The 13,761-nt window shown below is 32.9% G+C and overlaps 1 protein-coding gene across 2 annotated transcripts in view; it reads left to right on the forward strand.

The window, feature by feature from the left end:
* Positions 1-230: 230 nt before the first annotated feature.
* The window catches only part of LOC111059858 (leucine-rich repeat extensin-like protein 5), a 31,868-nt gene continuing 18,337 nt past the window's right edge, over positions 231-13,761 (forward strand). Inside the window, exons 1-3 of one of the 2 annotated variants that reach the window (XM_022347481.2) lie at positions 231-361; positions 11,304-11,425; positions 12,761-12,977. In XM_022347481.2, coding sequence (XP_022203173.1) covers positions 11,326-11,425; positions 12,761-12,977 — 317 coding nt within the window. In that variant the 5' untranslated portion in view covers positions 231-361; positions 11,304-11,325. Of the gene's footprint in view, positions 548-11,303; positions 11,426-12,760; positions 12,978-13,761 lie in introns of both variants that reach the window. The other variant, XM_022347480.2, reaches the window with a different exon arrangement.

The raw sequence follows: 13,761 nt of genomic DNA on the forward strand, positions 1-13,761 counted from the left end.
ATTTTAGTCTCGTAATTCATCCATCAAACAAATTTATTCCTAGTAAATTAATATAATAATTCGCAATGTATGAAACTCGTAATTGAAATTAAAAATTCGCGGTTAAGTAAGAATAGGAAGTGATAAACAGGTAACAGCTAACAAGAACCGCTATCCATCCGCTACAGTAGCGGTTACCAGGTTTAGTTGGTAGCTCTGTCTTATCACTGTTTCCGCTACCAAAGTCTGCTAGTGAAATTCGCGTTTCTTAGGCGACACTGATTTTTGTACTGTTCCTTGAAGCTTGAATCTTTTTGGTTAGGTTAGTTGTATGTATTGAGTATTGTAAGTGACGAGGTATTAACGGTATAGTTTTAGTACGGTTAGTTTTATAAGTAAATAATTATTCATATTTTAAATGTAGTAAGGAATGAAATAATAGAGTGTTAGTAATGTTGTTTTAATTATTTTTGTGCGGGCCTGGAATGATTTTGAAATGCTTCTCGTAGAAAAGAACCCACTTTTAAGTTTCCCTCAAACTTCTTTATTTGGTGTTTACATAAAAAATGTAATTATTACATAACTGATAAGTTTTTAGCATATTATTATAATTTATTCTTTGATCTTTATTTATTTTTGTTTTTTATTTTAAACTGTTTGGGATATTGATACCGTATGCCTACAAGTAACTTGGCACTACGGTATGCTACAATAATTGCATTGAAACTGTCTAGGCCTAATAATGTAGTAGGCTTTGGCACTTGTTACAAAATATTCTTATTTAGTTTGTCATGTATCTTTCCTGTTCTTTTAAACTGTTAATTGAATTGATCAAATTCAGTTAACGAAAACCGTTTGAATCATTAAAGTCAATGCAGAACATTGATGGGTCAAGCAGTGTCAGTTCTAGTCATTTTTTTATTGCTTACCAATAAAAATTTTATATTTATTATGCTTCCAATAAAAATGTAAAAAAGTGTTCAAAAATTTAGATTTTAATATGCTTTATCATTCTTACATAATTATAACCTTTAAGTTCTAGGGCAGGTGTTTCAAGACCCCATAGTTGTAAACTACATGTTGGTGATTGGCGTAAATTTTACTTACTTACTTACTTGATTCTTGATATTCTCCCACTGGAAGCGCGTATGCGCCGTGGTCGTCAGATTTTTTCATCATAATGTAGTGCTCAATTTCCTTGTGGTTTCTGGTGTCGGTGTGGTGAGATTCTTTCCTCAAAGTATTCTTGTAGACTATAATATGGTCTCATTGTGAGGATTTTTTTTTGTTCATTTTTAAATTGACTCAAGTTTTCCAAGGTCTTCATTTCATTTGGCAAGCAGTTGTATATCCTAGCGCAGATATATTTTGGTCCATATTGGGTCAGTCTGGATCGTACCACTGTCATATGAGTGTCGTTTCTTCGTCTGGTGTTGTAGTGGTGATATTGATGATTTCTCAAAAAAATATCTGGCTTCCTTCTAGTCATCAAACATGCCTCCAAAACAAACAGTGCAGGTAGTGTTAGAATGCCAGCCTCCATAAACAAGGGTCTACAGTGGGCGAGGTATGGTTGCTTGAAGATAGTCCTTAGAACTCGTTTCTGCAGAAGCAAAATTCTTTCCATGTGTGGACTGTTTCCCCAGAATAGTATACCGTAATTTATTATACTATGAAAACAGCCGTAGTAAACATTCATAAGTACTTCTCGATCTAGGAGTGGTTGAAGACGGCACATCATATAGCAAACAGCTGTCAGTCTTGTTGATAGGTTCTCAATGTGTAGTCGCCAGTCCAGGTTGTCTGATATGGATATGCCTAAGTATTTTGTACTCTCCACCACACTCACACTAGATCCTTCCAATCTGAGGAGAGGAGTACTTTCATACCTTTTTCCTATTGTAGAACTGCAGAATTTTGGTTTGCCCTTTGTTTAGCAATAATTTATTTATATGACACCATTTACTCCCTTAATTTAAACCAGATTGTGCTTTAACTTGGAGGCTGTGTTTATTTTGGTCCTGTATTAAGTGGCTGATATCGTCTGCAAAAAGCCATACATTTCCTGTAGTAATATTCTCAGGTAAATCATTTACATATAACAGAAACAAGACTGGCCCCAAGTTCGACCCCTGCGGAACCCCGGTGTTTATCGCTGTCGAAATAGTGGATTTATAAGTTCGAGTCATACCATCATGTCCTGAATGTCTTATACTGACAGTTTGCCTTCTATTTTCCAGGTAATTGGTTATCCATTTCAGAGGTTTTCCTTTAATTCCCATTCTTGATAATTTATTCAAAAGGTTTACATGAGATAGAAGATCAAATGCCTTTGTCATGTCATAAAAGATACATATCTGTTCACCCACTTCGTCCAGATTTTCATTTATTCGTATTAACAAGTCAAATAAGTTATGGCATCCGTTGTATTTTTGTTTTTCTGGAATCCGAATTGTCTGTTATTTAGTAATTTCCTTTTCTCTAGATATGGAATGAGTCGTTTTAAGAAGGCAATTTCAAAGATCTTCGAGTAAACACTCTGTATTGACACTGGTCTAAAATTTTCAACATTACTTTTATCACCAGTCTTATATATTGGAACCACTTTAGATGTTTTAATTGCACTTGGAAAGACGCCCTGCTCAAATGATCTATTCACAATACATGTCAATGGCTCCACTATAGTGTCTATACAGACACTCAACAAACTACAAGGCACCTCATCCACCCCCGCACTAGTCTTTGAACCAATTTGAACAATTATGTTTGCTATCTCATCCTTAGTCACCGGCCACAAAGTAAAATCATTCCCCTGCATCTCACTGTCAATCACACTCAATTTCTCTCCACCCCGACAAGTCAATTTTTCAATTTCAGATATGAAATAATCATTAAACATATTAGCCACGGTTGCCGGGTTTTTAATGAGTTCGTCACTTCTTTTTAAATCTATATTACAATTATTTACAGTTTCATCACATGTTAAATTTCTTATGATGGACCAGGAGACCTTGCTAACATTTTTAGCGCTATCAATCTTAAATTTATAGAACTTTCTTTTTGTTTCATTTAGTAGATTTAAGTATTTTTGTTTAGTGCTTCTGTAATTCTCTTTAGAGTTCAATGTTCTTTCATACCTAGCATGCCAGTACATGTCTTTCAATTGCTCCTGTGCTTCAAGAATTTCCTGTTTAACCCATTTAACATGTGAATTGTCTTTGTCTTCAAATATTAATTTTGGGAAGCAATTGTCAAAAGTCGATAGAAAAGTCGAGTAAAAGTGATTAAAACTATCTTCAACACTGTCATGAAACCAACCTTCAAATCTTGAACTGCCAATAAATACTTGAATAGGTCCTGCTGTGGTCTTGTAAATCTCCTCTTCTCGTTTTTTTTCGTTACTCTGTATGTCGCTATATTAAGATTCAGAACAATAATGTCGTGATCAGAAAGAATTGGTGGCAATAACTCAATTGTGTAATACTGGTTTGGAATACTAGTTTTGTGCACTGTTCTACTTTTCAGTACCTTCAATTTACCTCATTGTCATTAGCCATCCGTCAAAAGATTTTTTGCAAGTTTGCACCTTATTAGGATTAGACTGTGGTAAGTATATGGGGTGCCGCTAGACTACCACGCCAGTAGTGTTGTTTCATTTTTGTTCATCATTTTATTCATCTTTACTTATTGTTGACTTTTAGAATGCTATTTATAACATATTCTATATTGTTTCCAAAGTATTTAAAATGAATCAAGATAAGTTGAATAAAGCAAGAATCAATAATATTTAATTAAATATTAGAGTGATAATGAAAACCTTCTAATTTTGAGTAAGAAACATATATAATGATGATAATGATTATAAAATAGAAGTAAACGCAGTAAAATTACCTCTCCTGGGTGCATCTTTGGCGTAATTTTGTATTCCTCTCGAACTAAAATTTTCATACCCTTCCTGAACTTCTGTATCAAATTTAAAAAAGATCTGTCAATTAGCTCTTGAAAAGACGGAGGAGAAAACGCTAAAAAATCGCAGATCTTGGGCGAAACTAGAACGTTTTTCAAAAGACTACAATATTTTCATACGTCAACTGAGCATGTGTTCCTTTTTTGCCAAATGAGTTTTTGAAAAAGTTGAGAAAACGCAGATTTTGGGCGTATAACTGTAGCCGTGTCCGCACTGAACAAATGTTCGACATACATGTTTGGCAAACATGTTTGTTGAGGAGCTCAGGGACAAACATTTTAAAAAGTTTGGACAATCATTGTTTGTCAAACAAAAAATGACTGTTTTTCCAAAAATTTTCAGAGATGGCAGCTGTGTAAAACATAAAACCTGTTCTTCCCACTTACAAAATATTACTTCCCTTGCCCTATTACTATAGGTATTGCTTTCCAAAAAAATTAAGGTACCCAATTTCTAAATTTCTATAAGTTTCAAGGTCCCCTGAGACCAAAAAAGTGGTTTTTGAGTATTGGTCTGTACGTGTGTGTGTGTGTGTGTGTGTGTGTGTGTGTGGTGTGTGGTGTGTGTGTGTGTGAATAAGTGTACGTGCGTCTGTGTACACGATATCTCATCTCCCATATTTTGTTTGGTGACGCGTCCACACTGGCCACAGGCAAACATTGTTTGTCAAACATAATAAAATTTGCCCAAACTTTCTCAACAAACTTGTTTGTCGAACATTTGTTCAGTGTGGACACGGCGTTAGGCCTATTTGTATTTTTTTTTCAATTTCGTTCTTAGTGCTCCTCTAGAAGGCCAACTGAGCAAACATGCCAAATTTGAACGTTTTTGGTACAGTAGAATTTTAGTTCTGTTAATTGTGAATGAGTAAGTGAATGAATCAGTGCCATTTCGCTTTTATATAACTTATAGAATTGTGTATATGATTATGTTCTGATATAATAATGATAACATGCAAATACTAGGGGTTAATCAATGTGTATTTTGATTAGCACTTGAAATTAGCATATAAGTACATAATCAAAATTCCAGTAAATATAGGTGAATGAATAAACTATTTAAACCACCATAGTCAAGTAAGCAGAACATTGATGGGTCAAGCAGAGCCAGTTCTAGTCATTTTGGTTGCTTACCAATGAAAATGTATATTCAATTTCAATATGCTTTTAATAAAAATGTAAAGAAGTTCTGAAGAAATTAAGATAATACTATTCGTTTTCATTCTTACATGTATGTAGGCTAATAACTTGAATTTCTTATAGGCTATGTTGAATGTTAGAATTTACTAGTTACTACAGTAGTATGTTAGAACAATACCTTAAGTCAATTAATCAATAATGATTGATAATTGATTCTCAAGAGTCATTTACTTCAGTTTGTCGAATAAATTATAATTTTTATAAATAACATTTTTCTGCTTTTATGAACATGTTCAGTATCTTGATCTTTAATGTCCTAAAAAATATGCTGTACGATTATATGTACTGTTTGACCAGCGAAAGAATGCCCCCGGCGGAGTGGAGCAATCTTAGGCTGTACTAGCTTTTTCGAACCGTCCTAGAAACATCAGTCATAAAATAAAAAATATTTCCAAAAACTTCATAAATATTGAATTAGTGATGTAAAACAGGTCAGAAATCGTTTTTGTTCAGTACTTTTTTTTGATAAATTCACTCATTTTAAAGATAAATTTAATTTTTGTCAAATTAGTTATTTTCATTGAAACCCCGTATTTTTTGTTTACAACTCTTCTGCTCAATAACTACTGAATGGAATAATTTTTTGCATGCATAATCCTTGATTCTTTTTTAAGCCGATGATATAACTATTCTTTAGAAAAAATTGTTGGTTTTCTTAATAATGGGACATTTCTTGGATCAAGTTAATGAATTTTGATTGTAAAACACGAAAAAGTTAGTAATCGACAGACTTTTTTATGGTTAGAATAAACTACACACATGCATCGTATGAAATAATTATAACATCCCAAATTTATTTTCTGTGAAAGAATTGTCAAAATCGACTGAAGCGTTTTCAAAATAGATTGAAATTAATTTAGCTCTCATGTCATAAAGTACACGCATTTGAGTATTGGATAGAGAGTTGCCAAGATATAATTTTCTAACGGATATAATCACACTAGAAATGAGTTGGATGTTATACAATATTTATGTATTTGAATCAACATTGAAATAATTTTTAATATAACTTCAATCACTCACCCACATTGTGTATCTTTAAGTTAGGCCTAAACATCGACCAATTCTGCACAGCCCAAGTCACTATCCTCTGATGTTTCACTTTCATTCAAAATTTCAGCCTCAGAATCATCAGAACATTCTTCCTCTAATCCTCCCAAAGAAATGATAAATTCGTCAACAACACTTTCCATTAGCCCATCCTTCTCCCAGTAATTTGCTTCTAATTTTTTAACATGTTCCATGTAGCCTTCCCAGTCAGCCGCGCTAACTTTAGTTACAGCATTCAAAATTACGTCTTTCAAATAGTTCACTGTAAACTCCCCTGTAACATTCATTGCCCTTACCTCGCGTTTTACTTTTGCCCAAGCTAGTTCAATGGGATTCAATTCGCACATATAGGGGGGAAGTATAGACTGTCAACATGGTACACTTTTTGATTTGGCTTATTTTTTTCAATCAAAGAATAGAGCTGGCCTTTCCTCATTGATTGCTCAAAATGAATATCTTTCCCCGTCAACCACTTTATCATTTCATTTTTGTTGGCATACTTGATGGGGTTTTTTCTTTTTGAATGCAGTGATAAGGGGCATTATCCATTACTAATACTGAATTTATTATTTTTATTTTATTTATTTACAATGCAAATGACACTAATGTAATAACATTGAAAGATAAAATAATAAGGTAGTCCTTGTGCTATTTTTCTTCCAAATTTATAGATCACAAAGTCCAAGATAAGGTTAGAACATCACGAGTCAATTTTTATAAAATTTTGGTCCAAAATGAGGAAGATTAGCAATGAGCTTCTCTATGACCCACTTCATGAAATTATCCCCATTCATTTGACCATCATAATCCCCTGTTGCTGACCCCGCCCGAAAAAGTAGCAATGACCCAGGAAGTACCTTTTGGATGATGCCGAATCTTTCAAGCATCCTGTAATTTCATGATCTTGCCAGCATTTTTGAAAGATCATATTGCTATCAACCGAAGTTTCATCCATATAAAAAATGTTTCTATTCTTATCACGGAAATTTCTGATTTTTCTAAGGTATTCGGACCTCCAAAAAACAATATGGGGACGTTCAACTAATATTCTCCGTTTTGATTGGCATTTCACCCATCTAAATCCAAGTTTTTTTATAATTACATAAATGACATAAATGTCTCTCTGCCCCATTTGAAATTGATTTTATCTTTCAAGACTGGTAATAAATTTCTAATAGAGGGTACAGTTTTCTTGATAAGGTAAAATACATTTATAGTGTTCCAAATCACGTTCAGATCAAAACTGTCTATACTGGAAATGGAATTCTTGGAGTGTGGTCTTGTTTTTCCTGGCGTCGATAGTTTAGACGATTCTGGTTCTGCTAAACACTTAGTTCCACTACGTATTTTTTTAATTAATCTCTCTGATACACCACAATAATTTGCTACTCGTTTTGTTGCTTGTAAATGTGGAACTGGTATAGAATTCTTTTCCTCATCACATTTCTCAATAACATGTCTTATGATATTACGCGCTTCACTATGCACTGTTTGACCACTCTTTCTAATGCCAGACATTGTTGTAAAAAACTAGACAGTAACTAAAACTAATAATCTGTTATATAGGTAATATAAGAAGAAATTTAATTTGAACTGCGCTAATTCAATGTGCACTCGCTCGTTTCACGAACTGAACTGAGCTGGAAGCCGTGCAGCGACCTCTATTCAAAGAAAATGCATAATTACTAAGTAAACATGCTTCTATTTATAAACAGGATTTCTTTACATTGATGACTAATACTTTAGTACTGAAAAGCTAACAGCGGAAGCCATTAAATATTATTTCTTTTATGCATAGCCTACCCAACTGATAGATAGGCTATTATGTGAGCTGCACGGAGAAAGAGTTCCAGTATAGCAATTGAGCAACATATTTATTTATCTTTAATAACTCGAGAACCCTTTAATCAATTTCAGTATAATAATTGAGCAACATATTTATTTATCTATTATAACTCGAGAACCCTTTAATCAATTTCAGTAACTCTTTCACAGAAAATAAATTTGGGATGTTATGATTATTTCATACGATGCTAATGTGTAGTTTATTCCATTCATAAAAGAGTTTGTCGATTACCAACTTTTTCATGTTTTGCGATCCAAATTCACGAACTTGATCCAAGAAATTAACCATTATTAGGAAAACAAACAATTTTTTAGAAAAAATATACATAACAACGGTTCAGAGAAGAATCGAATCAATAAATATGCATGCCAAAAAAATTAATTCCGTTCAATAGTTATTGAACAGATGAGTTGTAAACAAAAAATTAAAGGTTTTCAATGAAAATACTCATTTAGTCACAAATTAAATTTATCTTTAAAATGAGTCAATTCATAAAAAAATGCACTGAACAAAAACGATTTCTGACCTGTTTTACATCACTAATTCAATATTTCTGAAGTTTTTGGAGATATTTTTCATTTTATGACTGATGTTTTTAAGACGGATCGAAAAAGTTAGAACAGCCTAAGATTGCTCCACTCCGCCGGGGCATTCTTTTGCTGGTCAAACAGTAGGTCATTGTTCATATTTAAATTGATTTTGTGTAGATATTTAATGCACTATTGATAGTTATCAGATTTCAAAATAAGATTGTTAACAGAACTTAGTGCATGATAGTAATATTTCTGTAAGAATGTTTTAAGACCTATATAGGCCTAACTTACCTAATTTTAAATAATATCTGTTAGTACTATCATTTAAAAACTTACACTTCTTTAAATTTTATATTATTATAAACTTATTTTTAATATTGTGAAATCGAATAAATCCAGTAAATTCTTGAAAACTTGAATATATAATAAATTCAAGGATTTCAAACTCTTACTTGTCTTCAAAATTTATAGATCACAAAGTCCAAGATAAGGTTAGAACATCACGAGTCAATTTTTATAAAATTTTGGTCCAAAATGAGGAAGATTAGCAATGAGCTTCTCTATGACCCACTTCATGAAATTATCCCCATTCATTTGACCATCATAATCCCCTGTTGCTGACCCCGCCCGAAAAAGTAGCAATGACCCAGGAAGTACCTTTTGGATGATGCCGAATCTTTCAAGCATCCTGTAATTTCATGATCTTGCCAGCATTTTTGAAAGATCATATTGCTATCAACCGAAGTTTCATCCATATAAAAAATGTTTCTATTCTTATCACGGAAATTTCTGATTTTTCTAAGGTATTCGGACCTCCAAAAAACAATATGGGGACGTTCAACTAATATTTTCCGTTTTGATTGGCATTTCACCCATCTAAATCCAAGTTTTTTTATAATTACATAAATGACATAAATGTCTCTCTGCCCCATTTGAAATTGATTTTATCTTTCAAGACTGGTAATAAATTTCTAATAGAGGGTACAGTTTTCTTGATAAGGTAAAATACATTTATAGTGTTCCAAATCACGTTCAGATCAAAACTGTCTATACTGGAAATGGAATTCTTGGAGTGTGGTCTTGTTTTTCCTGGCGTCGATAGTTTAGACGATTCTGGTTCTGCTAAACACTTAGTTCCACTACGTATTTTTTTAATTAATCTCTCTGATACACCACAATAATTTGCTACTCGTTTTGTTGCTTGTAAATGTGGAACTGGTATAGAATTCTTTTCCTCATCACATTTCTCAATAACATGTCTTATGATATTACGCGCTTCACTATGCACTGTTTGACCACTCTTTCTAATGCCAGACATTGTTGTAAAAAACTAGACAGTAACTAAAACTAATAATCTGTTATATAGGTAATATAAGAAGAAATTTAATTTGAACTGCGCTAATTCAATGTGCACTCGCTCGTTTCACGAACTGAACTGAGCTGGAAGCCGTGCAGCGACCTCTATTCAAAGAAAATGCATAATTACTAAGTAAACATGCTTCTATTTATAAACAGGATTTCTTTACATTGATGACTAATACTTTAGTACTGAAAAGCTAACAGCGGAAGCCATTAAATATTATTTCTTTTATGCATAGCCTACCCAACTGATAGATAGGCTATTATGTGAGCTGCACGGAGAAAGAGTTCCAGTATAGCAATTGAGCAACATATTTATTTATCTTTTATAACTCGAGAACCCTTTAATCAATTTCAGTATAATAATTGAGCAACATATTTATTTATCTATTATAACTCGAGAACCCTTTAATCAATTTCAGTAACTCTTTCACAGAAAATAAATTTGGGATGTTATGATTATTTCATACGATGCTAATGTGTAGTTTATTCCACTCATAAAAGAGTTTGTCGATTACCAACTTTTTCATGTTTTGCGATCCAAATTCACGAACTTGATCCAAGAAATTAACCATTATTAGGAAAACAAACAATTTTTTAGAAAAAATATACATAACAACGGTTCAGAGAAGAATCGAATCAATAAATATGCATGCCAAAAAAAATTAATTCCGTTCAATAGTTATTGAACAGATGAGTTGTAAACAAAAAATTAAAGGTTTTCAATGAAAATACTCATTTAGTCACAAATTAAATTTATCTTTAAAATGAGTCAATTCATAAAAAAATGCACTGAACAAAAACGATTTCTGACCTGTTTTACATCACTAATTCAATATTTCTGAAGTTTTTGGAGATATTTTTCATTTTATGACTGATGTTTTTAAGACGGATCGAAAAAGTTAGAACAGCCTAAGATTGCTCCACTCCGCCGGGGGCATTCTTTCGCTGGTCAAACAGTAGGTCATTGTTCATATTTAAATTGATTTTGTGTAGATATTTAATGCACTATTGATAGTTATCAGATTTCAAAATAAGATTGTTAACAGAACTTAGTGCATGATAGTAATATTTCTGTAAGAATGTTTTAAGACCTATATAGGCCTAACTTACCTAATTTTAAATAATATCTGTTAGTACTATCATTTAAAAACTTACACTTCTTTAAATTTTATATTATTATAAACTTATTTTTAATATTGTGAAATCGAATAAATCCAGTAAATTCTTGAAAACTTGAATATATAATAAATTCAAGGATTTCAAACTCTTACTTGTCTTCAAAATTCAACATAATTCCCATTCCAAACAAAAATTAATTCTCATCACTCTCTTCTTCCCAATGGTAATTTATTTCAAACTTATTTCAGGCTAAAATCAGGAGGCAGCCAAATGCCGGCTGTTGTAATAGAGCGACTGCACCCTCAGAGCGAGGAAATGTGGCAAGCATTGAAAGTCCACATTCAACGTGAGAGACAAAGAAAAAAACAAGGTAGTACTATTTGAAAAATGTAAGATAAGAATAAATTTCTATAAATAATGAGATTTACATTATAAAGACAGCACCATATTAACATTGGTTTGCTAACCTTGTCTGTCATTATACGAAGTTGATTATGAGGTCCACGTTGTAATGGCAGTGAAGAAAGATGGGATAACAGGGTTGCCGATTCTCTATATTTCATTTCATTTTGCCACAGCCTGTACCGGTACTAAAACACAGCCATCTATATATGTAGATTTACTCTTGGCACAGGGTCTCTGTTTCTTCCAAAACTTTGTTGGGCGAGCTATGGTGGCTCTCATAGATCATTCTTCTAGTATTACAGAATAATCTTGTGCCCGATATGCCTAGTTCACTTATGTTGAATGAAATGAAGGATAGCCCAGGTCCGAATTGTGTTAGCAGTATTAATTAGGAACGGTAGGCCAATGTTGCGAGGAATGTTGAACTGTCGGCGACCACAGATTTATCTGGTTTTCGTAATAACGGCGAACGGCAAAACCACGATGAGCACTAGTCCAAATCATGTTGCCTACTCAGATTTGGTTAAATAATGAACAATAAATCTCACAACGTGAATCTCACATTAGTACTGTGATACTTCCCTATTTTATTAATAAATAGTCACTTTTCCTAACAACTACTATATATACTTGTATGTCAGTCAGTGATGCGAGTCCTATGTCACATGGTCATCATACTGCTCTACATCTGGTAACCCCTTAGCTAATGCTGACCGAAGTACTGGATTGTTTTTAATAGGTATTCCTGTTCATATACAGTCTGCTGCCAGAGGCCGTTAATAGCACATAGCTACTTATCCCATATCATGCATTCCTTTATATAAGATAAATATATATTTTTTAAATTTTGGTTTCACCAGTACCAGGGATATATCCTTCTGATATAATAGAAACTAGACCTATAGCATATACAGTTATAGGAAATAAGTTTTTAATTTAAAGTTACCGTGTAACAATTTTACCTCAACTGTGCTCTTTCAATTGAAAGCTGTATGGAGGATTGTATCTAGCTCATATATTTGTTTTTTTAAATGTATAAAATTGATAATATTGTGGTTTTGTTGTTTTCATTCAGGAACCAACTTATAGACTGATAAAAATTATATACTTTTAAATTATTCTAGAAATTGAATAGCCTTGTTTTGATGTATTGAAACTCAGCAACTCATTCATAATCAAATCATTGGCTATGTGTTAACTTCCCAGAATGTAACACAGCGTCCATCATATAAAAGTAGCGTACAGTTTTAGTAGATAGAAAATTGGCCGATGTTGATAAAAGAGTGTTATATTTTTGCAGAACAAGAGGCCGATGCTGAGAATGAAAGGCAACGCAAGGAGCGTGAATTGCAGCAAAAGCAAGATGTGATGACTCTTGGTGAGACTCGAGAACAGATACTCGTGCTGGAGCAACGACTCTCCAAACTCAAGGAAGAGAAACACGAACTGTTCATGCAATTGAAAAAAGTGCTCAACGAAGATGAATATAGAAGGCGACAAATGGTCAAAGAATCCAAGTAAGTTTTCAAAAATATAAATCCTTTTCGATGTAACTGTTTATTCGCACTGGTAATATTAGCACCGTGCAATTGGGTTATCCGTTGGAAAAAGGCCCGCTTGAAACATTGTACTTTCAAATATATTTCTTGTTTTTTATTCATAAATTTAACTGTGGATTTTTTATACCTTCTTTAAGCACAGTTTATTGGAATACTTGGCATAGTTCAACTAAGCATAGTCTATTGGATACTTTGAATACTTGTTCTACAAATTATTATTGATTACTAGTAGGTAACCCGTGCTTCGGAAGGGTCTTTTTTTAAAACTTTGCAAACTGAAAACTTGACGTAATAAAAAATTCGAAATTTGAAAATAGGCCTATAACCATCCTCGGTTAATAAAGAATCTTTATGCAAAATTTTAAATCAATCAGTCCAGCAGTTCAGACGTGATGATGGGTCAAACATAATTTTCCTACATAATTTCACGTACGTATATCGATGAGCCAGCTCTTTCCATTATTATAGTGAAGATGATGGATAGATGGATGATTTATCAGTATCTTTGAATGAGAATAAATTTTGAACGGTTTGAGAAATCGGTGCGGTTTTCACCATTCATTTTCTCTTGAAATTCTGTATCATATGACCATCGTTAGTTTTCTATCTTCTAACTTTGTCATATGACTACCTTCCAATTCAAAAAAATGAAGTTGAATTCAAAATGGCGAAACATAATTTTGATGCGACAGAAAATCATTTATTTTTATTCGAATAGGATCCCCAATCAGACCTATCATCT

This window comes from Nilaparvata lugens, chromosome 4, assembly GCF_014356525.2.
Source record: "Nilaparvata lugens isolate BPH chromosome 4, ASM1435652v1, whole genome shotgun sequence".
Taxonomy (NCBI): domain Eukaryota; kingdom Metazoa; phylum Arthropoda; class Insecta; order Hemiptera; family Delphacidae; genus Nilaparvata; species Nilaparvata lugens.